Consider the following 27202-nt stretch of genomic DNA (forward strand, 5'->3'; position numbering starts at 1 on the left):
ACTCAAAATTACTAATAACTGGGGGATGGATATCACCAGCACAACCTGGTGAGGACACATGAGGATTTTCCACTCACGTATGACATAAGACCAACAGACAAAGTGTCCTCATTAAAAGAAATTTCAGTTCAGATTTCAAGACCAAGCATAATGGGATGACTGAATGTGAATCCTTCTGCAGGAAGGCACTCATAGCTTAACTATCCAAACTGTCAAATAAGGTAGCTCTAAATCAGAAGTTTAGGAACATTGGAAATAGGCTAGCAGCACACCTTTGTCTGCATGCCATAAGAAACCACAACCAAGCTCAAGGCAAACGTATCTGAGAAGCAATATTGTGAGATGGCGAAAAGACAGTTCACCAGTTCAGCTGTGGTGCAGCCAGGCATGAACATGTTCCAGCCTTGCATGAACAGTTTTCTCAACTGAAAGTACTGAAACATGGAAGGGTCACAAGGAGGCTCAGGGGGTGCAAGAAAGGCTGAACAGATCAGGCTTTAAACTCCCTATTTTCACAATATGTGTGAAATTCCAAGGGTATGTAGCACATAGATGGCGGAAACCCCTTGCAACCTTGGAGGTTGGACTAGATGATCTTTAAAGGTCCCTTCCAACCCAAACCATTGTGTGATTCTGTAACTGGCACAAGTACAACAGTGGACACTAGCGCTCACTAGGCCATCTGACTCCAAGAGAAGAACTCTTATCTGCTCAGAAGCACATGAGAGTACTTCTAACAGTCGCTCCAACCTTCTCCTTTTCCATCTCAGATAGCCATTGTGGGAAGTGGAACTGAAGTCAGTACGAGTGTGCTATCCTCTGAGAGGTCACTGCTTTAGAACATATTTGGAAGCAAGATTATACATTTTCAGGTGCTCCTTTGACAAAAATGAAGAGAGAAACTGCAGGAGAAAAAAGAATGAGGAACAGAAAATAGCAAGCTGATAACTGTACCATGGCTTTTCTATGTTCACAACAGCAGTACAGAGAATGTGTTCTTACATCCCCTTTTCTAACTCTATATCAAGGATTTACGCTGCAAGACAGAACAGCAATTTCATTTTACATGTTTTAGATGACAATCTCACCATCTAACAACAAGCTGAAGTTTGTGTGGCTGGTATGCCATCCAGCAAGCCATAACACAGGCATTCTTATAGCCACAAAAAGTACCAGTACTGAAACATGCAAGCAACAAGTAAAATCCAACAAAACCTACTCTGATTTAATGAAAGCCAAGTGTTTTTGTTACAGACCACACAGGTCAGAAATGCAACATGGGCAACATGGCATTCAGTTTACTGCAAAGAAAAGGCCCAACCTGTGGAAAAAGGGGCAGTTCCCAGGATCCTGCTGTCAGAGAAGCTGCAAAAGAAAGGAGGGCTTGCTGGGACAAGTTCCATCTGCAACTAAAATGGATGTGTTAGCGACTCTTACTGGCTTATCTCAAATCAGATATGGATTGTATGTGGAGTGGATTTTAAACAGGGGTTTTTGCAGATTGCATTCAACAAGTAAAGGCTTCACCTATGGACAGAGAACTTAAAATCTGTTACAGATTCAGAGCAGTTTGGAAAAAGAACAGCACAAGTACTGCACAATGGAGGGCTCACTGTTTTACAAGTCTATGTCAGGCCCAAGGCAATTTTCACCTTGCTTAGGGAGATTTGCTTTAACAAACAGTATCACTGATCAAACAGTTTTGTCTCTATATGTCTATGTATTTTACTACTGGTGCATATACACCTAACGCACTCAAGTGAGCTATACTGATGAAGGTGGCATGTATTTCATGCAAATCCAAGCCCACAAAGAATAAACCTCACCAGCTACTTGTCATCTCCAGAATTATTCTTTATCACTTATAACAGCAAGTTGCTATCTCAGTATACTACAGATAAACAAATATTCTTCTCTGCAAAACTATGCAATATGTAAAGGTTTTCATTGGCAGCATCTCCCAGTTAATGGCTACCAAAGAAGAGGAGTAACAACTGCCTAATCAAACAACATAACTTACCACCTTGGACAATGGCATGGTATCAAATGAAGGTAGGACTGCCAGTATTGTATACATGGCCAGCACTGATGGATTTTCATCTTTTAATAGGTAGTATTATAATTAAAATATTCCCTCTAATATTAGAGGGAAAATGAGGAAAAGAGTTTCTGTTAGACAAAACTAAGCCAGTAAAGAACAAATTTATACCACCAATGACTCGCTTTCCTATCTTTCAGGACAGACCCCTACATTTCAAAGAGACACCTTGACAGCAACAGAACTTGTGCTTGGAAGTGCAGCAATAAGTATGACTGACTTGAGTATGATTTTTAATTAACAGATACAGGCTTGATAAATCTTCTTTTGAAAACTCACTCTGCGGTTAGTGCACAAGTCTTTCTTGTAGGCAAGAGTATGGGGCTAGGTTGACTCTTAGTAATCTCAGTAACCATGTATGACTGTATCACCTTCGTGTTTATGAAAAGATTTCACACCATCGAAAACCCAACAATAACACAAGTACATTCTTCAAGTACATTCAATGTCCCCTGCACACAGATCCCTACCTCAACCTTTTTCCAACACAGAGAACTAAAAGTGGAAGGTTTGTTACCATCTGCTTCTCCTTGCACTGCTCTGGCAGCTGTGCTGAGCTGCTTCTGCCTGTAGGCATGCACTTAAAGGAGCTGGAAGCCTCAGTGCTGATGTGCTGCAATGCAGAACAGCTCCTGCTTCTGCTGCATATCAACTTAAGATCGTCGGCATACAACCAGTAGCACATTCCCAAGTGTGGAAACCTTTGTTTTACAGACAGGGCTGATGACATAGTGATGTGTCAGACCTCTGACCTGCGCTCCCTGAATGTGCACTCACCACAAGCAAAACCAGACTACTTAAACAAAAAGGCCCTTCTCCCTCAGCATACCCCATCCCGAGAAAAACAGAGCACTGATCCTTCATCATCTTTTTTAATACTCATCATCTGATGCAGTGGTAGCCATGATCATTTCTAGCCTGGGACTACACTGATTTTAGTGAAAGATTTAAGTGAATGCAAAGTGCCCCATCCTTTAGAGTTTAAGTGATTTACAATCGCTTCCTTCCTCCTCTTACTATCACCTGTGAGAGCTGACCAGACCTAGTATCAAAAATGGAAACATAACCCTGACAGCAGGGCACAGTGCCTGCACTACTCATAGTGGAAATCACATAGGACTGCACTTACTGCAGATGGAGATGACAGGCAATACTATTACACAGCCAGAAGGCAGACATTTGACAATACAATAAACTTTTACAGCTGTAACAACAAAGGTCATTTCTGCCCTAGCTGTGAACCTTTCGGCTTTGTTTTCGGCTGATAAACAGATACTTACCTCCTCCAGTAGCCCAGAAAAAACCTAAACCTATTATTTAATAAATAACATTCATTCTTTACAAAGAAAACATAAATGCATTAGAGTTCGCTTACATTGGAAAATGTGACATAAAAGCCAATTCCATATAAGTTTGCAATAGGAAAACATTTTCTGTACTTCCCCCTTGTTTAACAAAGACATCCCTCCCAGATGCAGCAGCTTACCTGATCTTGCAGAGACATAACAGGATTATTTTTGGTTGTATTGATATGTAGAACATGATATTTGTTCTTTGCACAAAGATCATAGGCAATATTTGTGAAGGAAGTGCTGGCAGTCTTAGGTACTCGGTTGTAAATAATCACCACATCGTCTTCTTCATTCAATGCCACATCTTGTCGGGGGCCATCTACTGTATGACGTTGTTCTATTTCTCTGACTTCATGTCTTGCAATAGCTCTTTCTGTTAAAGGATGGCAAATACAACATTTCAATGTAAATATCACCAGTTTTGAAGTTCAAAGCATGGAATGCAAATAATCTGGTGAAAAGCAGTAACTCCTCAGCAATAAAGGAAACGCTGTCATTATATCACTTACACATCTGAAGCAAAACTTAATCTGTAAACTGTATGAATGATATAAGGTGAGTTAGTCTGACGCAGAACACACAGACGAGAAAACAATATGCTTAGGGAACACATACCATATTCTATGACTCACACTAACGTTACTGAGAGCCATCATCTCTAACGAAAAACGCCTATAATGCACTATCAAAATGGTGACGTACCCAAAATGTCCAAAATAATTTCTATAAAACACCTATTTAAAAATTATAATAGAACGAATAACTCAAGCAATTTGGAGGAGATTAATTTGCTGAAAACAGGAGAAATAACAGCACTACAGATTTAGTCAGCTAACTGTGTAAAGGCATCAGAATTCAGCTGAAACCACTGTTTTGTTATTTCAATTGATACAAGCCCCAAGTGTAAAGCATTACAATAAATGGGTTTGCAAAAATTCAATTAGATTTATTAATTTCAAGTTTGGCAAGAACAGTTGCAAGAGGCGCTTACAAATCAGTTAACATCAAGGTGAACAGTGATCTCCGAGTACTGAAATACATCAAATACATCAAAAAGAAAGAATCATGGAAAGGCAAGCTATGAAGAAGTAATTTTGGCAAGGTGAGTACATTGCAAATAAACCATTCTTCCTTTTATACAAAGGGCAATACCTTAAGTAATTGAGCTCTGCTTCAAGTGCTAAAAGCCTATTTGGAAAATAAAACCCACAGTATTATGGCATTTGGGTTTTTTTTTTTTGCTGCTGCTGAGTATCAGTTTCTTTGTGCTGATTCAGACATAGCTTTATTCTGTTCTGAGTAAGTATATACTTTACCACAATTTGTAATACAGATGTCAAAGCATCTTTTCTGATTCATTTGTTGTGATACTGTCTTCAATAATGTATTCAAAGAAATCTGTGTTGGCTAACAGTGCAAGCTGAAGTCAGTACCACAAGAGTAACCTGTAATTCTCTGTATCGTGTTCTTACACAGGGTATAGCTCTTTCTGGATGACAAGCTTTTAACAGCAGCAACTCTTGGCCTTTACTTCCCTTGCTTCCTGTAACCCAGCTCCTTCTATTCTCTTTCACCACATCTCTTTAATTATAACGTAAAATCACTCTTACAGCAGAATCATTAAGCTGTGAACACCACTAGCCTGTAACTCCACAAAAATTGTCTTCAGCCACAAACTTCCATCTGTCTGAAATGCTTCAAAGCTTAAACTCACTCACTCTTTCATATGCTCATATCTCACACCCCATAACTAAGTTACATCAGTATGAAAATGTTTGTAGAAAATGCTTATTGAGTATATCTCAATTTTCCACATGACATCTGTTGCTCCCCACTATGTAGTCACAGTTTTTGCTCCTTCCTTTCCCGTTTGCTACCTCTCCCATCACTGCTGGCAAACGTCCTATTTTGGAAAGAGATGAGGCAACAGATTCAGGTTTCATCTATGTGAAGACAGTTACAACAAGAAAGGACAGGCAACTCTCCCCTTCCTGCCAGTAAGCGATTAGAGCAAGCATTTGGTAGGGGACATAGTCAGCCACATGGCTGCCCAAGGCTACGTGGATATGGAGTACCACCTAGAGAGGCTACAATGAAATAAATTAAATTTGTATTTTCTACACCAGAGTAGTAGTAGATCTCAGCTAGATTTGAATAACTGCACAGAACTCCGGGGTTGATGAGGCTGGCTGGTGTGGAGAGAAGCTTCCCCTTTTCTATGTGAGAAGTAAACATTTGTGACAAACAGGCATGACTTGCAAAAGAAGTGATGAGAAGTGTTCCTCTAATGAGGTATTTGAAACCATGATGATTCAAGAATTAGTGTGATAAGTGCACTTTAAAGGCTATACATAAGATATAAAAGATGCATAATTAGATGCAATTAGCAGAAAGGCTATGGCATACAATCACCTGCAACTTTGTGAGAGGGGAAAGCCAAAACCCATGCAAGGAGGAGAACCCTCTCAAGTGTGAAGTACACAGACAGTTCTATTACCGAAGACAAGGAGGCTTTCAATTTAAAATTAAAATGAAAACCAATCCTTATGATAAAGAACTGAAATCACCTTTTTGAAATAACTGCAACAGTTAGAAACCAAACGCTGAGATGATGTGCCCGATGTAAACTGCTGAAGAGCAAGGGAAGCTAAAACTAGGGAGAAGCAAAGTCAAAGTGTCTAACCTGGCTTATAACATTGCTTATATGTTTTTAGAAGTACAGTAGAAAATACAATGTATGCTTTAATGACTCTGCATGTGGAAGATACAGAGGAAGACAATGATAGCCATTTATTAAATACATTATGTTCACCAAAAATCTCCTTATTAGGAGGATTTGATTAGGAGGAGGACTGATTAGAAGAACTTGTCTATATAAGGTTGGAATAGCTTCACTGAAATAAATAAATAATCACTTCAGGTAATTTCTTTCCTATCAGAGATCCTGCGGATAAAATTAAGTCCTACAGTCTTATTGCTTTCATTGCACTCGATTTAAACTTGATTTTGTAAGGAAATCATCCAGGCAAAATGAACAGGAGCCAAATGTCTAAACAGGGTTAAGACTGTCCGCACCAAGTTTGATACTAATTAACTCCATTGGTTTAAAAAGATAAGCAACATTTAAGCAAGCAGTACTTTGACTACCAGGCAGATCTTCATAGTAATATAATACAGGGTAATTTTAAAGCATAAAATATTCTTTCTCTCACTTTTTTATTCCTGCCTGTTTAGGTTCACTGTAACAAATAATACAATTACTATACAGTTGAGGGAAATGCTGTTCTGTCATCTGCAGTTGTCCTGCATGCCAACTTCCATCAACTGTGAGGACGGTTTACACACAGGCAGTACCAGGTATGATCAGCGTAATAAAGGTTGCTACATTGGTTATTTACCAGCAGATGAATTACTTGCAGAAAGCCTTCAGTTGGCAGAAGTAGCTGTTTATAAGCTGCAGAAGCAGCTTGTTTCCTCAGCTATTTGTCTACATGTTCTTTGAAATCCTCCTTTATCACATTTCTGTAACTGACAGCATCTTATATTTCTTGAGGAATCCTCTTGTAGCAATAAACCAGCAAATACCATTGCTAGCAACAAGTTGATTTGCCAGTCAGATGCTACCAGAGAAAAAACATCTAATGTGCAACTTCTGTTTTCTCCTTCAGCACAAGCACTGATAACAACATACAATCTGTATGACAACGCTGAGGACAGAAAACTGCACAATCATTTATCAAGACTGCTGCCCTTTCAAGTCAAAACAGGTCAACAGGTTTTAAAGTTATTAATTGGAGAGAAACAGACAGACCAAGTTTGACCGACTCTTCATCAGGGACTGTAGTGATACGACAAGGGGTAATGGGTTCAAACTTAAACATGGAAGATTAAGGTTGGATATAAGGAAGTTCTTCGCTGTGAGGGTGGTGAGGCACTGTCACAGGGTGCCCAGCAAGCTATGGTTGCCCCATCCCTGGCAGTGTTCAAGGCCAGGCTGGACAGGGCTTGGAGCAACCTGCTCTAGTGTGGTGTGTCCCTGCCCATGGCAGGAGTTGGAACTGGATGATCTTAAGGTCCTTTCCAACTCAAACTAGTCGGAGATTCTATGATTGCTTAGCCCTACTTTGTTAGGATCTCGGCTAATAAAAGTCACCTATGAAAATGCACTAGACCCATACATACCTATAAAAATACTTAAAAACTGATTGAGACTCTTTTCTTTTTCCTTTTAGTGTCAGATCTTGGTTTAGAACCAAGTAAGTTGCCCCAGTATCTACAAGAAATTCTACTTCCTTTTCTGTGGCCCCTAGCTTGATTTTAACCACTGGATCCGCTAGGGTAGATTCCCCAGGTCCCTGTCAATCTAATTCCAATTCAGTGGTCAATTGAGTTTGTTGTTTCCCTTGTGGACATTCCCATTTCCAGTGTCCAAACCCTCTGCAGTTTGCACATTGATCCTGACTAAGGGGAGTTCTCCTATAAGGAGATACTTAGGGATGCTGGGGAGGGACTCTTCGTCAGGGACTGTACTGACAGGACAAGGGGTAATGGGTTAAAACTTAAACAGGGGAAGTTTAGATTGGATATAAGGAGGAAATTCCTTCCTGCGAGGGTGGTGAGGCACTGGAATGGGTTGCCCAGGGAGGTTGTGAGTGCTCCATCTCTGGCAGTGTTCAAGGCCAGGTTGGATGAAGCCTTGGGTGGGATGGTTTAGTGCGAGATGTCCCTGCCCATGGCAGGGGGGGGTGGAACTGGATGATCTTGAGGTCCTTTCCAACCCTAACTATTCTATGATTCTATGATTCTATAACCCCCCACCTCTGCGTCTAGGTGGAGCTAGGTGGACCTATCCCCCGTGTCTCGCGGCGCCGGAATAAAGAATACCTGCTTGTCAACTTAAAACTTAGTTGGCGAGTTTGTTCCTGGAGTTTTCTCTGAATCAAAACCCAACTAAACAGTATTTACATAATTACAGAAACAAATCACTGTGTTCATAAGCAGTCTACATTCCTTGCACATTCAAAGAGATGAATGTCTTTGGTAAAACAAGTATATTAGCATTTACTTCAATTCCAAGTGTTTACTATATACAAAATATTATCTTCCCGAAGGAAAGAGAGTGGCATGGATTTTAACAACTTAAAGGTTAAAAAACCCAAACCATTCAAATTCCTTACATTTTCCACAGACTGCAAGAACCTCCCGGGTTTTTTTTAACAAGAAAATCTATCAAAACTAGAAACTCTTCTTTCCCCTATAGCTCAGCACTTACCACTCTTGATGAAAAATACATTTTGAGCCTCACTGACTGTCAAAGTCAAGTTAACCAAGTATGCGGAAGAATCATTCAAAGCATACAGCTCTACTTCCCCAAGCTACACTCTTTGTCCTCTATTTTCTTCTGTATGCATCTATGGATATTATTTAGGCTCTCTCCACAATGTGTCTTATGCGCCTGCCATGCTTCCTTCTGAAACCTCCCACTCAGATAAGGAAAGGCTCAGTTCTAAAATAATTTTTACCTCATAACCTTCAAGTGTTGCCCAACACAAGAAAAAGATGTGGATTCAAACTTCACTCAGGCTGACCTGATGCAAAGGAACTGGACAGCTACAATGGATGGCACCATCCTTGAGCAAATAGTTGCTATGTACCTATAAGAGTGGATGTCACTTCAACCCAATAAGCAGGTTTCTTCTAGTAGGGAATAATATTGAAAGCCAGCTGACTTGGTGTCTCATCTTTCTTTCCACAGTGCTCCCAGGCCAATTAGGCAAGCAGCTGGTAGCCTGAGGCACTGAGCAGCTCTCAAGCTGTTTCCCTGCCCAAAAGCTGCATTAAACACATGACTGGCCTAAATACTGAACCCGAGCAGGACCAAAAACCTACTCACTATTGACTCCTCTCTCCTCTGATGAAGAATGAAAGCCAAACAGCAGCTTAAAATTGAGCCATAATCACGTAGCAAAGTTAATGTCCCGATTCATTTTGGAATTACATACACCCACATTACATAAACATAGCCTTCATCCTTCACTAAAATGCTGCCTCCTCTGGGAGCTGTTTAGCAGCATACTACTTATAAACCAGAGCAGTGCTGATGTATGTGGATATCAACACTTTAGGGATGCAGAGGAGGAGAGAAAGAATCAATGGTGCTGTGACAATTTATGGCCATGGAGGATTTATGTCACTATACCCAATTAAAACTGCAGGAAAAATATAGCTCGAATTAATAAAAAATGCCTGAAGATAAATTTGTTCAAGGCATCAGTATTAACATACCAACTCTTTCAGAGACCTTTAAGAGTAACAACTCTATCCTACTCTAGATGCTAACAGCAGAACCAGTACATTGGTTCTTTAGCAACTTCATGACTTTAAAAGATCAACATGTATTTTGGGCAAGCTTTCGGTTTCTCCTTTTTTTTTTTCCTCCGTAAAAATATTCCATGAAGCCTGCTGTCTCTTTATTGCTGATGAACAAACATTTATTACTCTCAAAGGCATTTCTGGGTGAGCCACTTGGGCAGGGAGGGCAGTAAAGCACAGCAAACCCTACCTTCCTGCTCCAGTAACAGACGTGCTCTTCAAACCAGTCCAGGGGACTCCAGATTCCCTCAAGTGTGACTCCTTACAGCTTTCTCTAAGTGACCATCCTTAAAATTGCCATTAACTATTCATTTTCCCATTAGCATATGTAAATGCACATATTACAATCAACATCAAGAAACAAGGAAAGCAAAACCCTGGCTATTTGATAGAAATACAAACTGCCAATCTTGCACCATCTCTGTTTATCAGAGCTGAGTGATTTTCTGCTGGTAAAGCAAACACAATTTGAGTGTGAAACGATACAACACAGGCGCATTTACCCCCATAGTACCAAATCGTTATTAAGATAAATAACAAAAGGATTGCTAAGAAACAAACCTGCAATTTCAATTCAGTTCTTTCAGTCACCAATGAAACCTGATGCTGGTGAGAACACTGGTACTCAAGCAGCAGGCCTGCCTCTAGACAGAGGCGAGATGGTCCCACTGTGTTCCTGCTCCAAGCACACACACGTAACTGCCAATCACTTCACATCTTCAGATACTCTGGTTAACAGATACCATCCCCGGAACCACACTTGTGGAAATCACTGCTAATGCCATATGCAACAGCCATAAGCTGTTCTGCTTGAAAAGAGTAACTCTGACATTTTGCTTTCTTCTTTTCTTAGATATTTTTCAGTGCAGCTCAGAACAAATTACCTACTTACAAATATCTTAACCCTTAAGATATTTTGGCTATTTGCATTTCAGACAAAAGAGACTGTTGGTCTCCCTTGCAAATCTAGCTATCTTAAAGCAGCTTATTAAAGATCCATTAAAACCTTTAAGGATTGTCTTTAGAAAGTCCTCAAATTCCAGGACAGCCTGAGCATACACGTGCTCTGAACTACAGCAAGTGAAAATCATGTGCACAGCACATACGAGGGAAACAGAACACAAATCATGCCAGAAGAGGGTTTTTAAGTCAGTTCAAAACCCCTATTATCCTCCTTTTCCTTCTTAAGAATTCAATTGCTTTAGTGTCAAGAGATTCTAGTAACTAACTGTAGAAATCTCATTCCAGCTTGGGTTTTTTCCCCAGTAAGGCATGAAAAGATACAGGTATAAAAAAATCCTCTGTAATAAGGCCCAGCAGTTCAGTGAAAAATTAAAGTCACCAACATTGCCAAAACATTTTCTTTACTAGTGTTTGACTGGTTAATAGAACAGAAGCAAAAAGAACAGTCCAAACAGAAGAGAATTGTATTCAAATGCCAAACTTTAAACTCCAACAAATGCACACTGGGTCTAGTTAAAAGCAAAAATAACCCCTCCAGACAATTCAAAGACCAGCAAGAAGGCACCTCCAGCTAGGTACTGAGATCCTTAACTAAAATCTAATGCAGTAGCTGCCTGAACATTAGAAGTAGTGATGCTAAAAACCCTGCTCTATATAGTCTCACGAACACGATACCTAACATTTAATCTCAAAGTAGCATTTTTGCCAGGGCTTCATTTTGAACACATAATAAGCAGAGGCATATTGATTAGTGTGCAGTATTGTTAAGGGTGTGCTATTAAACTAAAGTTCACCCAACAGTGAAACCACTATCCCACATATTCATCCAAGCTGCTTTTAACATCAGAGCTTCCATTTCCCATTTTCCTGCAAATATATTTAGTTGATCACCTGCATTTTTTAAGGAATTTTATTTAAAGATTAAGTTCTGACCAATGTTTGTTTATTACAGTTCACATACAGCCTTCCACGTTTTTTCTTTCAGCATTCTGTTGGGCAGAATATTTTAATGAAAGACTGTAAATTGTGGCCCACAAGACAAACAGCTCCATAAACTCTCCAACTTGAGACTGAATTGTCATCTTGATGCAAGTGCTGAATTCAAGTTAATTCATTAGCACAACAGCAAACGCAATAGACACCATTCAGTGGCTTTTTCCTCCCAGTCACTTGCAATTTCAGGTTTCTTTAGCACAAGGAAACTTGAATAACAGACAGCTGTAAAGAGAAGGATCACACAAGGAAAAGGTTTATGGCTTTTCAAAACCCCCAAAACTGTCAGTACACTGTTATGAAGCACTGTGACTACAGTAACAGCAATGAAAAATACTTGGAAATCAGGGACTTATTCTCCAAACAATAAACTATGGCTGAGTATTTAACAGCAGGGCTTGCTCTTATTTATAGTGCCTTAATATCGTAATGTAGGTATTCAGTGTTAGCAGGAAAAGTTAATGGAACTGTTTTCTACAGAGATACAGTTGTCACAAGCATTCCACTATACAAATGTGCATGTCACTCCTTCAAGCAAAATCCAATTCAAATAATGAAGGAAAGCAAGATCAATATAGATCATCTGACTCCATTTAGTAAGGTAGCCTGGAGACTGTTTTGTTATTTTATACAAGTTTTCTCCAGACATACAATTATTTACTTTTCTTAAAAGGTTAGTATAAAAGCAAAAAGGATTCCAAACTGTCTGTTAACGTCATTGAAAGACTTCTGTGTACAGACAGTGCTGTGTTGCAATAAGTCACCATTACATTTAGTAAAACTAAGTGGCAAGTTCTACTGTTATTTCCTACACCTTACACTTATACCCCTGCTTGTCTTCACACTTCTTGGTTAAACTGACCTCATCTTGAAACAAACTGTTTCCAACTGGTCTAGCAGCCAAGTAAAAAGAAGGGGAGAGCAAACAGCATTGCCTTCTGGTCAGAATGGCAGCTGATGTGGTTAATGTAGAAGATCTAAATATTTTGTTAGGAATCTCAGGACATTTGAGAACCAAGAATAACCTTATGATAACTTTAAGTAGTACCAACAGCATGATATTTACTTAATTAACATTGGCTGTGTACAGACTAAGCATTTACAGTGATAAACATGATTTCCAGCCTTAATGTAATTCTAGGAGTTTGTGTAAAGTCATTGGAAAGAAACAGAGATGTCTGCATGCTGAATGAGCCCTACTGCTGGCATAACAGAATTCATTTTAATTACATTTCTTAAATACTGACTAGATAAGGTCTCGATTCTATTTTTCTGTTTTCTCTGTGAAAACCATTTATCTTGCTCTTAGCTTCATTTTAAGAACTTCAGTTGCATTCTGTACTTTGGTTGCTTCATGAACAAATCAAAAGTATGTCTTTTTATTCCCAAAAAAAGCTTTTTTTTCTTAGCGAAGTGTTAATCAAGAAACCTGGTAGCTCACTACATCTCAACATACATTACAAAACACTGCTTTATTGTTATATTCTAATCTTAGGTTTGCAGCCTAAAGACTTCATCTGAGATGGAGATGAAAAAGATAAGCATGAATAAATACAAGCTCCAACAACACACACACCGCTCAAAAATCACATTTCAGGAACCTCAAAGCCATTTTAAGTATATGAAAGTACCAGAAACACTCTTTTTTTTTTTTCTTTTTTCTTTTTTATTATTATTAAATGCTAGAAATACCACAAACACTAAATTAATTAGGTTTTAAACTACTCTGGAAAACTCTTCTTGCTACATCCTACACCTCTTCACATCTGGGGTTTAACATATACTCACACTGAACTAGGAAAACAAATACTCTCAGTTTCTACCTGGCTTTGAATAAAATCATCACCTGCTGTAAAGGTAGCCCTTCCCCTTAGACTTCCAGAGGATGAAAAGCAGCAGTGGCCCAGTGGACTCCTGGAGTCAATAGAGGCAATATTACCAAGGAAAGCTTTCTGGTCCTCACAACATGTACCCTCCCCAGCCCTACTCTGTAAGCTTACCTGGGCTCTCATGAGAGAAGCCCAGATGAAATCCCCAGGATGAGTATGAAATCATGCATTAGAAAACACTTGTGATAAAACTAGCCAGTTTATGCAAACCTTCAACGTCCATCTCCATGCTAAGAACCAGTGGCTGTCATACTCAGTTCAAATACAGTTGCATACCAACAGCACTATTATAAAACCTCTTTGCAGCAGATACTGATTAGCAAAATCAAAATTATACAAGCAGAAGCTTTATCTAGTTTCATGTCAGTTCGAGATGGATCTCCTTGTCCTTGGCAAAAACAGAAACAGTCCAGGATTGGTGAGGCGTGCAGGGAAGTGGCTTTGTACAAAGAACTTCCCACTTCCAGCTGCTCGCTGAAAGCCTCTGGCTGTTAATCATGATTCAGATTGGATTCAGCTTTTTAATTAAAAATAATTATTTTCCTACATGCATGAGAAATGTTTTGTTCTTTCCTCAAGTCAGTTCTTTGTTGAAAAAGGAGGACTCCATGATGAAATTTAACAAAACAAGCAATTCCCTTACTGCATCTTAGGTAGCTGTTGCAAAAAGGTAAAACCCATTCTAACCACTTGGTCAGGCCTCTGGTCCCACGGCAGTAAGGGATACAATAAGTTTGTATTCATCAGTCTCTAACAATACTTCCTGACTAACCCAGACCACAATTCTTCATTCTCAGGAGGTACACCACCACTGAACTTTGTAAAAGTCAGAACTTCAGGAAGTTATTCTGGATAATGCAATGCCAGTGAAATTAACTCCAAAAGAATTCCTACAGTAAGACCAGAGAAAAAATGGAATCAAGGTTCTCTTTCAGTATTTCAAATTCATTAAAATATTCATTTTATGAAAGCCCCTGGACCTAGAAAGTTAATTTAGCTTTGCATATCATTCTGCTGCCAGCTGATGTAGAACCGCACAGGATATAAAACACTGAATGGTCTTGGAAAAGAGAAACCCAACCACCCAAACCAACCACCAAGAACTCCCCCGTATTTGCTCAGATTATCTTTTGCAGATATGAAGACTTTAAATTGTCTGATATTATTTTATACAAGCAAAATAATCTGCTTCCAACAATAGTCAATAGCCTAAAATCTAGCATTAACCCATTTCTAATATGGCTGAAACCTGCAGAGCTCTGTAAAGGAATAATCCTTTTTATGCCATTCAGAAAGTGTTTGGAACAGTCAAAACCAAGCCACTTAAGAGATTTCAACTTGATTGTAAAGAATATAATACATGGTCAGCACTGATAGGAGTAGCAATGCTAAAACCATGTTTTGAAGCAAAAACTTGTTGAAACTTCATGGCCTGTGTTCCTAAACATAGAAGGTGCCTGACTCTGGGAAGTAAGCGCTCCAGAGATGCAGGTATTGGTATTATACAGCCCATAAGCAGCTGTACAGCTGTAACATTTCCTTTCAGTACCAATATTAAAGCTACTGAGAACATCTAAAACAAGCTTTTACTCTCTGTTCTCCATATCTCCATATATGAACCCCAAATTTCCTGAGTTGCTTTAAGTCTCCAGGGACCACAGATGGTTTCCATACATCTATTTTAAATTTGCCTTGCTGTTGCATTAAGTTACCATCCTCAAATTCCATTAGCCTCAATTACTATTTTTGTGCCTATGAATAGTAAGGTTGAAAAGTTCATTTTTATGTTAACAAGTTTTAACCATGTAAGGATATATGTATATTTTCTATCTGTTGGCAACTCAAATAAAGCATGTACGGAAAACCACACTCAAGTCTTCATTTTTTCTATATGAAGTGGAAGTTGCTTCTTTGGAGATATTTAAACCCAAGCAATTACTTGGGAAGGGGACACACACAACAACACTATTAGATTCTGTGGGAGGACATTCTAATTGATACAGGTTTTTTGTAAGAAATAGTTTATTTATCTGGGATACTTCAAAGTAAAAAAGACCACTGGTGAATTCTGTTTCCAGGGAGATGATATAATACCTTCCAGAAACATGTCACACACTGAAGTTATTCTTCAGACTGAGTGAGCAGAGGAAAACATGAAGACGACTTCTTTGCTATGAGACAGACTGCCTAGAAACATGTTACATAAGGAAATACAATACAAATACATAATATAAATATAAAATACATAAAAGATACAAAATACAAATGAATTTTGACTCATGATCCTCTCCAAACTTAGTTGCAGGGATTAGACAGGGAACCACCCATGTACTAATAGAGCTCCAAAGGCATCATATCATGGCAAGAATAATTCAGACATAAGTTTGGGCAGAAAAGAGGGAAGAAAAGCTAAGAGGCAATAGCCCTTTATAGTACCATGTGGTTCAAGGAAAGCTCCAAGATAAGTAGTAATGAGAATGTGCATACTCTCACCCTTAATATCCACAGTCACCACCCTAGATCCACCCCAACAAGAATTCATGTTAAGTTTTGAGATTATTCTCAGCTCTTTTCACTGGACATTTCTTAAAGGAAGCAACAATGTTCTTTCTCAAAAGGCTATACAAAGGAACCAAGCAGCTGTGTAGGGGAAAAAGAATGAAAGCTCCCATACAAAGAGTTCAATAAATTGGTATTTGTAAATAAATAATACACAAACTTGCCATGTTTGGTAACAAATAATTTAGCAGTACAATGTGCCCATTACAGAACAGCATCTGCATGCCAGTCTCCTTCAACTGCATTATCTCATGCCTTCTTAACTATTTTAGGGTTTTGACACATCTTCTCACTCTGTATCTTTCAGATAGCTATAGCCTCCCCTCACACACTCTTGGCACCCTGCTAATAATAATCATACACCTCTGCTCACAGTTTCCCATAAATCATTGAGGTTTATAATGACCTGCTCAGATACAGCAAGGATCACATTTCTACTGCCTGCTTGGCAGGCTAGCATTAATGCACTTCTCCCAAATCCTGGCACCAACAAACCCTTTCTAAAGACATACATAAAAGCCACGTTGCTTCTGCACGTTTTCAAGTGCAATGTCACTTGGCCTTTTGATTCAACACACAATTTATCCTTCAAAAGGATGAAACACTTTGGCTGTGTGTAAGTTGTAAACACATACTTCCCTTGCTCATACTAAAATCACTTCTGAAGTCTTCTTACTTTTACACTCCCAGATAAAAGTAACTTCTCTTAGTTTCTGAACAGCCTCCACAAAAAAATTTCACACCTCTTCTGACACCTAGTTCATACCATGCCATCTTCTTCTCGGGAAGAAGAGGATATCATGGGCTGACATCAATTTGCAGGATCAGAACTGACTCAGGGTAAAAATTCTCACTATGTTTCAAACATCACCATACCAATGAGAAAATGGGTCACGTTTCATCAAAAGAAAATCCTGTATTGAAATTGTTATAGATCCAAACTTCACATCTCTGTATGCTACTAGCCCATGGCCAGTTGAGAACTCTCAAGCAGGATACAGAACCGTACTTCAGTACATATGTCTACCTATTTCATTCAGCAAAATTATGTTACATTTAAAAGAGGTTATTCTGTCCAAGTGGCCACCCTTGTATGTTCCCAAATGTGGACAAATTAGCCTAATGATAATTGGGATACTGTTAAAACAGTAGCCATTTCTTCCAGAGGCTACAGAAAAGGCCTCCCCCTCTAGTCAACGTTACAAGCCTGCAAATTCAACAGGTAGCAGAAATTTCACTTGACTTTACATGTGCCACATAAGCCATTTTAATTGTAACTGAAATGCAAAATAACTGGAACTTAGTAGCTTTTGTATGCCTCATAAACTGTTTCTAACCTGCTCTCCAGCTGAGCTAAAATTTCAGCAATCTATTAACTTCTAGAAACTATATATACAAACGTACATAGTAAGATTTATTTCAAAATGTAACATGTTTCCAGACCAAAAAAAAGCTGAGCTGCCACAGCTCTGTTCTACTTTTGTGTCTTATAACTGCTCAGAGAGGAGGAAAAGAGTTGGCTTAAGTGTTGCGGGGTTTGGTTTTGGTTTTAAATCATGGCTCTCAACATCTTTGAAGCAAAGGAGTTTCATGCTGCTTCTGTCCAAGGAGGCAAACATGACGTTGCATCAGAACACAACAGACATCTCCCTTACATCAGAGGAAAGCTTGTCGCAAGCTGCCGTGATGTGCCTGGCAATGGGGTAACTGACAGCAGTTTAATGGCGCTGTCTAGCCCAGCAGAGCCGTGGGAGTCAGACTCGCTGTCTCTGCACATCTGTTGTGGATATATGCAGTTGAGAATAATCCCTGCTTTCAGCCCAGATACTAACTCATTCAGTAGATTCATCAAAAAAGCAGCTGAATCCAATGGCTTTCATTTGACAAAATGATAGATCCATACACCCTCATGACCACATATCCATGAATAGTTCCCACTTCTGAACTTCAGATGGATTATTCCCTCCTCCTCTGCAAAGGGTCACCCTGTGCAAAGCCTGCAGCCACAGGTAACAAACTGTAGGAATTTAGCTTATCCATTGAGAACATTTTTGAATTCATTACAACTGAGCTGCAAACCCTACACAAAAATTCATGTTCAGGCCATTAAAATATCTGCAACAAACCATCCTGGTGAACGGAAATCCAACATGGATACAAAACACATTTTCTTTGGGGCAGCCAGAACCCTTGGTAAGAATTATTTCAGCTATCCCAAAGCTCTCCCACTCATGAGCACTTGCAGCCCAATTTGGAAGCTACAGACCACAGCCTGGCCCATCCACTACACAATACAGTGTCCCTAAGTGAGTCCTAAAGTGGTAAATCTTTAAATGATTTTTATGTTAATTTTATTGTTCAGATTATAATTAAAAGTGAAAGATGAGAACTCCTAGACAGTAAAGATATTGAAAGGCAACTTGATTGCAAAGGTTATAAAGAAAAACAGTAATTTACTATTTGTCACAGGATCATAGAACACGCTGGGTTGGAAAGGACCTTAAATGACATCTAATCCAATCCCCCTGTAGTAATTTACAGTCAGTCACCCAAGAATCAAGACTGACATATGATGAAGAGCACGAATAACACAGGTAGGCTGTTTCATTTGCTGCCTTGTCTTCCCACCATGTGGATACACCTGGTTCCTATTACCAAGCCTTTCTTCCCAGCTGTGAAGTATGGAAACTTTCATTTGAGAACACATGCTGACATACATCTTTCAAGAAAGCTAGTGTGTTTTAACAGTTTTATCAATTCCTCTTAATACTTGAGGAAATGACCTGAGTTGTCAGAATTAAAGTGATACCTCTTACCATCAGTGCTCTTCAATCTGCACCTCGCTATCTGGGAAACACTGCAGAGATCACTGAAGTTACCTATTAAGAACCATTTCAGCAACAGTTTTCCTGCTGCCTTTTTCTTCCCTCTGAATCTAAGGATGAATTTTGTTTTCTTATTTTATCATGGCAGTACAACTATTCAAACCCTTCTTTTAAAGTATGTCGGCACTGGAAAAGTGAGGCACTATCTTAGCTAATTAGTGGGAATTTTTGCATGGAGGAAGCTGGCTTTAAAATTAGTTACTTTGCTTCAGAATTAAATGAAGCACTCATTAAAAAATAATTAGTATGTACAACAATCGCTTGAAAGCCTATCTCCTACTATAGGACATTTCTATCAGGCAGCAATCTGGACTGCATTATAGAACACTAGTATACACGAACAGATGGAAATCATAAAATGATATTTAGCTACAGATTTCCTATCAGAAACTTATATAAAAAAAGTAGGGGGGGAAATATGCTCAACATTTTCCATTAGCCAACATCAAAATGCCTATGACACAGCAACCTATTTTTAATGCATATTTTTTCAAGTCCCTTGCATATAAGATAGGCATAAGTAAGATGATGTTTTCACACTTAAGCACACAATACAAGATAAAACCTAATCAACTGTCCACCAAAGAACACACAAGAGAATGCATTTCAGTTACAGTGAAAAATTAAGACTTCTTAGGTTTGAATTCTTACTTTTGGCTGAACATCACTAGAAGTCAATGAAGCTCCACAGAGCTTCACAGATTTCTCACAAGAGCTGATCATGACCCAGAAACAAATTAAACTTACCCATGATAAGCTGTAATGAACTGTCTTGGCTAAAATAGTAAATGCATTGTTTATTTCATTCAGACATGAAAGTTACTTGGGTAGCAAAGATCAAGGTGCATAACATCAACTTCGTATGAAAATAAACTGTTCCCTTAGTTTGAGGGCAAAGCATTATCAGCTGTTGCAATCAATACAACTAGTTTGAAATACAGCCTTGTCTTAAATTACACTTAATCAGAACCTTTTGCTTCATTGGCAGGACTTCAGAAAAAAGCAAATCTTAGTGCTATTAAAGCACAATACAGAGATCATTACAGAAAGGTTATAGTAAAAACCCAATGTCAGAATAACAATTGATGAACATGCCATTCAAGAGGAATGTGGGGGTAAGGGAGATAAGATACAGATGCGAAGGGTGATGCACTCCTTGAAGTACTTAGCATACCTTATTAAATAGATTGTATTCAGTTTAGTGTTCAATCCATATCAGTGATCAGAGCTGTATTTCACAACTGATAAGTTGATATATAATGCTACCTGAAAACAAATCTCCCAAATATTATTTCATCAAGACCTCAGGACACATTAAGTACTATTGGAATGTTTCCTTTAGCATTTAAGTCAACAGCAGCCTAAATGTTTAGGCTGTACATAGACTGAATTTGCTGTTCTCTTGACTCACCTATGAGTGATTTTTATCTTATTTTTCCATGCATTCAGCTTCTTTCATTTTATTTCTCTTTCTGCACAAATGCAATACAAGCAAAGGAACACAAAGACTTCTCTCTTTCTCAGAGGTCTTAAATACAAACCAACCTTCAAGATCACTGATGACCTCCAAAAGGAGTTAAGTAACAGAAGGCCTTACTATTAATTACTCCAACAGTTAGGGCTCCAAGCACACCCAAGACAATATTCTTAATTCCTCAATCAATATGGTGAATTCGGGATGTCAAATTATATTATACATAGGGAGGAAGAAAAGGAACTGGAAAGAAAAAGTGATGTACACACTGGTTATCAATTAAAATGTGCTGTAGTATTCCACGCCTCTACTAAAAAGCAAACTTTGTACCCAGAATTTACACCCAGACACATACAGTTGTATAGAAGTTCAAAAAGTCTAGGTTATTTTGGTGAGAACTGGGAACACAGTCTATACAGAAAATAAACCTGGCAGCTCACAGCTATCTCAAACTTACCCTTGGGAAGGGCATCAGAATCCTGCAATATACATCTGGACACAGTTACTAAGCCTAGTCATTTATAATTAACAATCTTCACCCTTTATTTTATATTATGAAGCTGAATAACAACTCTGCTGCTAACCCAAACCGGAGAGAAGGAGTCTTAGGCTTTATTGAAAATCACCAATAAAACATAAACGTAGTTCTAGCAAGTTAAGTTAAAGACAAAACAGCCAGAAACCCACTAAAGAACCTGGAAAAACATCTCAGAGAGCACAAAAATATACCCCTGTAGAGTACAACAAAAGAATACATTTATTTACAATGGAGGTGAAGAAACAGTGCTACTTCCATAAAAAAAAAAAAAAAAACCAAACCAAACCCAAACTGAAACAGCAGTTTCAGAAGCTTTTGAAGTTTTTCAGATAGCTTTTAACAGACTTGAATGAGGACAATCTGAGGCCAGAGGATCTCATCTTCCAACCATCAGGCTTACGCAATCAATTGCCTCAGCTTTTTTTCCATGCTTGCTTTATCAAAGAATGAACACAAATGCTTGTTTATAAGGCCTCAGGAATTTGGGGAGGAACAGGCATTCGGCTTTCTCTGTACAGAAGAATGAGAGTCTTCATCTACCTTTCTATATGTAAGGCAGTTGAGATAACATTAGGTCTTGTCTTAATGGATTTTGTTTTAGTATCTTCCAACTCAGAGGTAATAGAACATGACATACAAAAGGCTTGTGAAGCAGGCTGAAAACACTGAAGACATCACTTTAGCTCCCCTTAAACTCCCTCGAAGCACAAACTTCTGCTCTAAAGAATGTAGCTATTTCTATAAAAATAATCAAGACTTTGCCCATTTATTAGAGACTGAAAAAAGAACCAAGGACACAGAACCACTGATCTGTTCAGAGAAAGTATACTGGCATTCAGCAATATATCAAAGTCAGGAAACAGAGGATTTTTCAATACACTTGGTATTTGTGCTGGCAGACCAAAGTAAACAAATTTTTTGGTTGCAGACCCATAAACTAAAGGGGAGGAATATATCATCCAACTCCTTTCTTCTCAAAGCTCTGCCGAAGAAAAGACAAGAGCATTTACTTCATTTGGCAGAAAAAAGATCTAGTACTCAATTATAGTGCCTCCTAATAGAAACCCCCCAAAAGGAACCAAAAAACACCATACAAAATGATTCACTGCCACCAACATCAAAACCTGCTTACCAGTACACAGTTATGCCAAGTACTTTGTAATAAAGTCCACTGTTGTGAGTTTTCAGCTATAATTTCCCTATTTGTGCTCTGTTCAGTTACTAATGTCTTCTCAAACACACCTTGCCCCCCATCACTGGCCTCATTTTAAAGCACCAAGCTTCTTGCTCTTCAAATTCCAGTGGCAAATCTCCACAGCGTTCCCTAAACTCTCCCACTTCTTATTGAGCTCACTGAAACTCCTACTCTTCTGTCTTTAAGTACTCCCAAATGTTAACAAGCCCGCATCCAAGCTGCTGTTGCCTAGTTTCCATTCATAATTAAAAGCAAAGCAGTTGCAATAAAGAAGCTGAACACTTATGGACAGAAACACTATTCTTCTCATCGAAGAATACCCATGCTTTACTGATGCAGAAGCAGTCCCCAGATTAAGATAACAGCAGCTGCAAGATAGCTCCCACAGGACAAACACACCTACAGAAAATCAACAAAAACAATGCTTTTCTGGGGTTAAGAGTTTTGGTCTACTTCACATTTCACAGATTCTATCCCATACCATACCAAAACATTTGCTTCCACAACTTTCATTTTTAAATGTTTCATACCTTTGGGAATACAAAGATGCTTCCTGGAAAGATTTCACATCACTCCAAAGAAGCTGTGAACACCAGACAAACAAAAATCACTTGGATCACTTGGAAATATTTATTCTTAAGCTCATAAGAGCTTAACTTATGAAGAACTGGATAATCACTATACCGTGACAAATTAAAGTATTTGGGTTTTTTTCAGTTGTTTTTGTTTTATGCTCCATGCTATATTATTCAAGATTGATCTCCTAATCCATGTTAGCCATGTGCATTTTTACGCCTATATTTTGCTTAGAAGTGAGAGAATAGAGAATGCAAAATTCTTCTACAGAATAAAACACACTGATATAACAAGCATACCAATGCTGCTAATACGGACTCCCCATCAGGAGCTGGAGTGAGAGGACAAGGGGTGATGGGTTCAAACTGAAACAGGAAGATTCAGGTTAGAGCTAAGGAAGTTCTTCCCTGTGAGGGTAGTGAGCTGCTGGCAGAGGGTGCCCAGAGAAGTGGTAAATGCTCTACCCCTGGCAGTGTTCAAGGCCAGGCGGGACAGAGCCTTGGGCGACATGGCTTAGTGTGAGGCATCCTTATTCATGGCAGAGGGGTTGGAACTGCATGATCTTAAGGTCCTTTCCAAGCCAAAACATTCCATGATTCTATGACACAGACTAGATGCTTGAAACAGGTGTGTTAATCATAGTTTCACCCTTAAACTATTCTATAAAATGAAACCAATCCTGGAAAGCCAAAAAATACAAAATGCCAAATGAAAAGTATTTTTCAAGTTCCAGACATGTAATATTCTGCTGCTCATACTGGTGGTCTACAGTTGTGCAGCACAGATATAGCATACTTATGCAAATGAAACTTATGCTAAGGGATCAGTATCTCCATCCTTAAAGTGCAGAGACCCAGTGGGATAGCTAATGACACCAAAATCTGAACTTCCTCTGAGTGGAAAAACTTTTGCCAGTAAAAAAACTAAAGTGTGCTCATGTATATTTGAAAGAATCAGTTGAAGACACCAGACTTCTGATTTCAAAGTGAAAATACTCACTCCTCCTTCTCTCACACGAGAGTCCACTGTCAATACTTACTTTGGAAGCAGCTATTGCACATCAGCTTGCAATGCTCTTCCCAGCACTGAATGAATTTAAAAATCACTCAGACCCTTCAAAGGTTCACAACAGTAAACTGCTAATTCATATCCTTCATAACGAACCTGGATTAGCAAAACACTGCCGTTCCTTCTTAAAAACAAAATCTTCACATTATACACCATCATATTCTCATTATACAGCTTCAGCTATGTAGAACTTTGTAAAACAATGATTACAAAGAAAAGTGTCAAACTCTCTGTAAATCAAAAGCAGTAACTGTCTTTACAAGGCTGGTCACTGAACTTGCGCTTCCTTACCAGAGCGTCTGCTTCTATCAACATATTTGTAGTAAAGGTAATAAGAGGTGTCACATTTGGCTTTCCTAAAATTCCAGGTGTCAGTGCAATACCTATCAGCTCCTTTGGACTCTGAATTGTGGTACACAAGAGCTCAGATAGACACAGTACAGGCCTGGAAGTACCATTCCATACCAGGTATGAGGAGGAGCCACATATCAGCTCCTCCTCAGCCCTACCTCTCGTCTTACCTCTTACTACACACCTCTCTCCGTCGGTGCCTTAAGCCAGTATGGTAAGCCATAAACAAGAGACATAACTTTCAATGAAAACACAACAAAGAGCTGAAGCAAACTGAGGACAGATGTACTTTTTCAACAGCTGCATCGGCATACAGCACAATTCTTCTACCAGGACCAAAGAACAATTCGTAGTTTGATCCTCTTCTGATTTTTGCCTCATCTGGGAAGCAATGCTGGGGGTGAAGAAGAAATTCTGAGAGAAAAGCTGCTTTGTCAAAACTGCCTGGCACTAAGAAAAGGTCACAGCCATTCGGACTAAAACCAAAAGGTGTGGGATGGCAAAAGCCAGATCACTATATGCTTTGCATAACAGTGATCAAGAGAAAATCTGAAGTTTTCTCAGCAAATCCAGGGACTCTAATCAAACAATTTGCAAGAGTAAAGTCCCCATATATAGATTAATATTAGCAAGAGAAAGTTAATAATCATTATTTTGCTATTACCAGTATTAGTTCCACTTTTTCTTGCTGTTGTCCTACAGCTGTACACACAGGCATACTATTTTCCAAGTTATGTGAGCTTACTGCAGAGTGGAAGGTGCAGCCCAAAGCTCTATGATAACAGATGATTTATCTCAGTGAGATGCTGATAGAAAACAGTGGTTGCTACCTGTGAGAACCAAGATCGGGGGCAGAATTGCTCCATACACTCTGCATTAAATTTTTATGACAACTAAACACTGGGACACAGCTAAACACTGGGACACAGCTAAACACTGGGACACCGACTACATTCATTGATACCTGGTTCTAGTCATACTGGAACTCCAGTGAAACTTCAAAACAGGCCCAGAAGAACCATTATGGCCATAATTAGTGCTAACAGATGAAAGATGCTGTCACAGAAGCACTGACAACCGAAGTTTGTGCTTCAAATGACTTGCTAAACATCATTCAGGAATCCAGCAGATTCTTTTTGTACTGTTGATCATTTCCCTTATAATCCTATTCTTACAATATGCCTGAAAGTACCCATGTTCCTATGGTCTTGCTCTGTTTGTCACTGAAAAATGATAAAAAGCACATTTTAGCTGTTCTGAAAGATAGAGGGGATATGTCTATATAGAGGTGAATAGTATACTTTGCTCTTTTTCAAACAAACAACAGTACCGCAGAAAGCAAAGTAGCAAAGTGGGAGTTTCTAATTGGTGGTTTGGGCTTTCTTTCTTTGGTTGGTTTGGTTTTGGATTTTTTAATTTCTTTTTCCCTATATTCTCATCCTTTGTGTTTTCCACCTTTCTGTTCTACTTCCCTGTGCACTGCCACATCATCTTCTGGCCAAAGGAATTCCTTCTCACAATGGCAGCCAACACACATTTCACTTACTTCAAAATCTCCCTCCAGCAGAAGCTTCTTTTCCCCCATATGGTTTAGTGGTGGCCTTGACAGTCCTTGGTTAATGGTTGGACTTGATGTTCTGAAAGGTCTTTTCTAAGTTAGTTGATTCTGTGATTCTATGATTCTGATTACATGCCAAACGCTAACTTTTTGGTTGTCAATTTAACAAAACAATGACATACATCACGCTCTTGGAATAGGAAGTAAAAAAGAAAAAACACACAAAACCTAACACACACATTCCTTAAAGAAACCCAAAATCCCCACACCATAAAAAAAAAACCCAACACCAATCAAAAAACAAATGGACAATTACACAGTCAATCCAGATTGCCTGGAACTGCCATTTTCCTTTTGAATTAAAGTATCACAAATTATTTTCTTATCCTTCACCACTGTTAAATAAAACCCACTATTACCAGGAACATAAGAAGCAAACAAATGAGAACAGGCAATACTTTGTCTAAAAGTAACTATTTCTAACTTTCTCTGTATTTCTCTTTAAGCTGATTAGATTTCTACAGTAACAGTAGAGAAAGGAGAAAAAGAAAAGAAGACAACTGCTTCCTTTGGGCTCTGAGACAAATATCTTTGAAGATGTTTGTAAGCACTTGCTATTTCTCTGGTTCAAAACATAAAGTGGTACCAAACTACCAGAAAAGAATTATCACTCCATGAATACCTAAAAATGGAAAGTGATCATCTAAATTAAAAAGGTTGAGAAGGGCGAAGGAAAAGTTCAGACAGGATTTATGTCTTGAGAGCAAGCAATAGGAGTGAGTTAGAAAATATCGATCTATAAAACATCTTAAAAGAACATTTAATATAGAACTTGTAGAAGGGTGAGTTCAGATCAGTTTTCACTGTGACAGCAATTTGTAGTTTAAACTATTTGTTAAATTTGTTAGAGACACACACACTAAAAATTAAAGTCTTGCCCTTTTCCAAATGCTAAGAAAAAGTGCTTGATTAACATTATGTAAATGTATTCCTCTTTCCATCATGACCAAGCAGAAAATGTTCATTAAGATGCAAACACAATACACTGAGAAAGTGTCAGTCCACTTCTTTTGAAAGTTATTCATTAGGATAGGCAGGCACTACATTAACACAAATTTCTATGAAAATATATACCCATAGATCTGAAGCTTAGTGCGGGATGGAACAACGGGAACACTCACATTTCCAGACCGACTTTTAATATACTGCTACATAAAGTTTCACGACCGGTGATGGTCTGATTTCCATTTTGTGACACAGCATCTGAGACAGAATTCGTTGGCTTTTCCCCAGGACTGCTGTTACTGTAATCGAAAAATTGTATGTATTTT

The 27202-nt window shown here is 38.7% G+C and overlaps 1 protein-coding gene across 1 annotated transcript in view; it reads right to left on the reverse strand.

Moving 5' to 3' along the window:
* The window catches only part of HS2ST1 (heparan sulfate 2-O-sulfotransferase 1), a 79709-nt gene that overhangs the window by 14529 nt on the left and 37978 nt on the right, over window positions 1-27202 (reverse strand). The window contains exon 2 of the mRNA XM_065675570.1: window positions 3585-3823. Coding sequence (XP_065531642.1) covers window positions 3585-3823 — 239 coding nt within the window. The remainder of the gene's footprint in view (window positions 1-3584; window positions 3824-27202) is intronic.

This window comes from Lathamus discolor, chromosome 3, assembly GCF_037157495.1.
Source record: "Lathamus discolor isolate bLatDis1 chromosome 3, bLatDis1.hap1, whole genome shotgun sequence".
Classification (NCBI taxonomy): domain Eukaryota; kingdom Metazoa; phylum Chordata; class Aves; order Psittaciformes; family Psittacidae; genus Lathamus; species Lathamus discolor.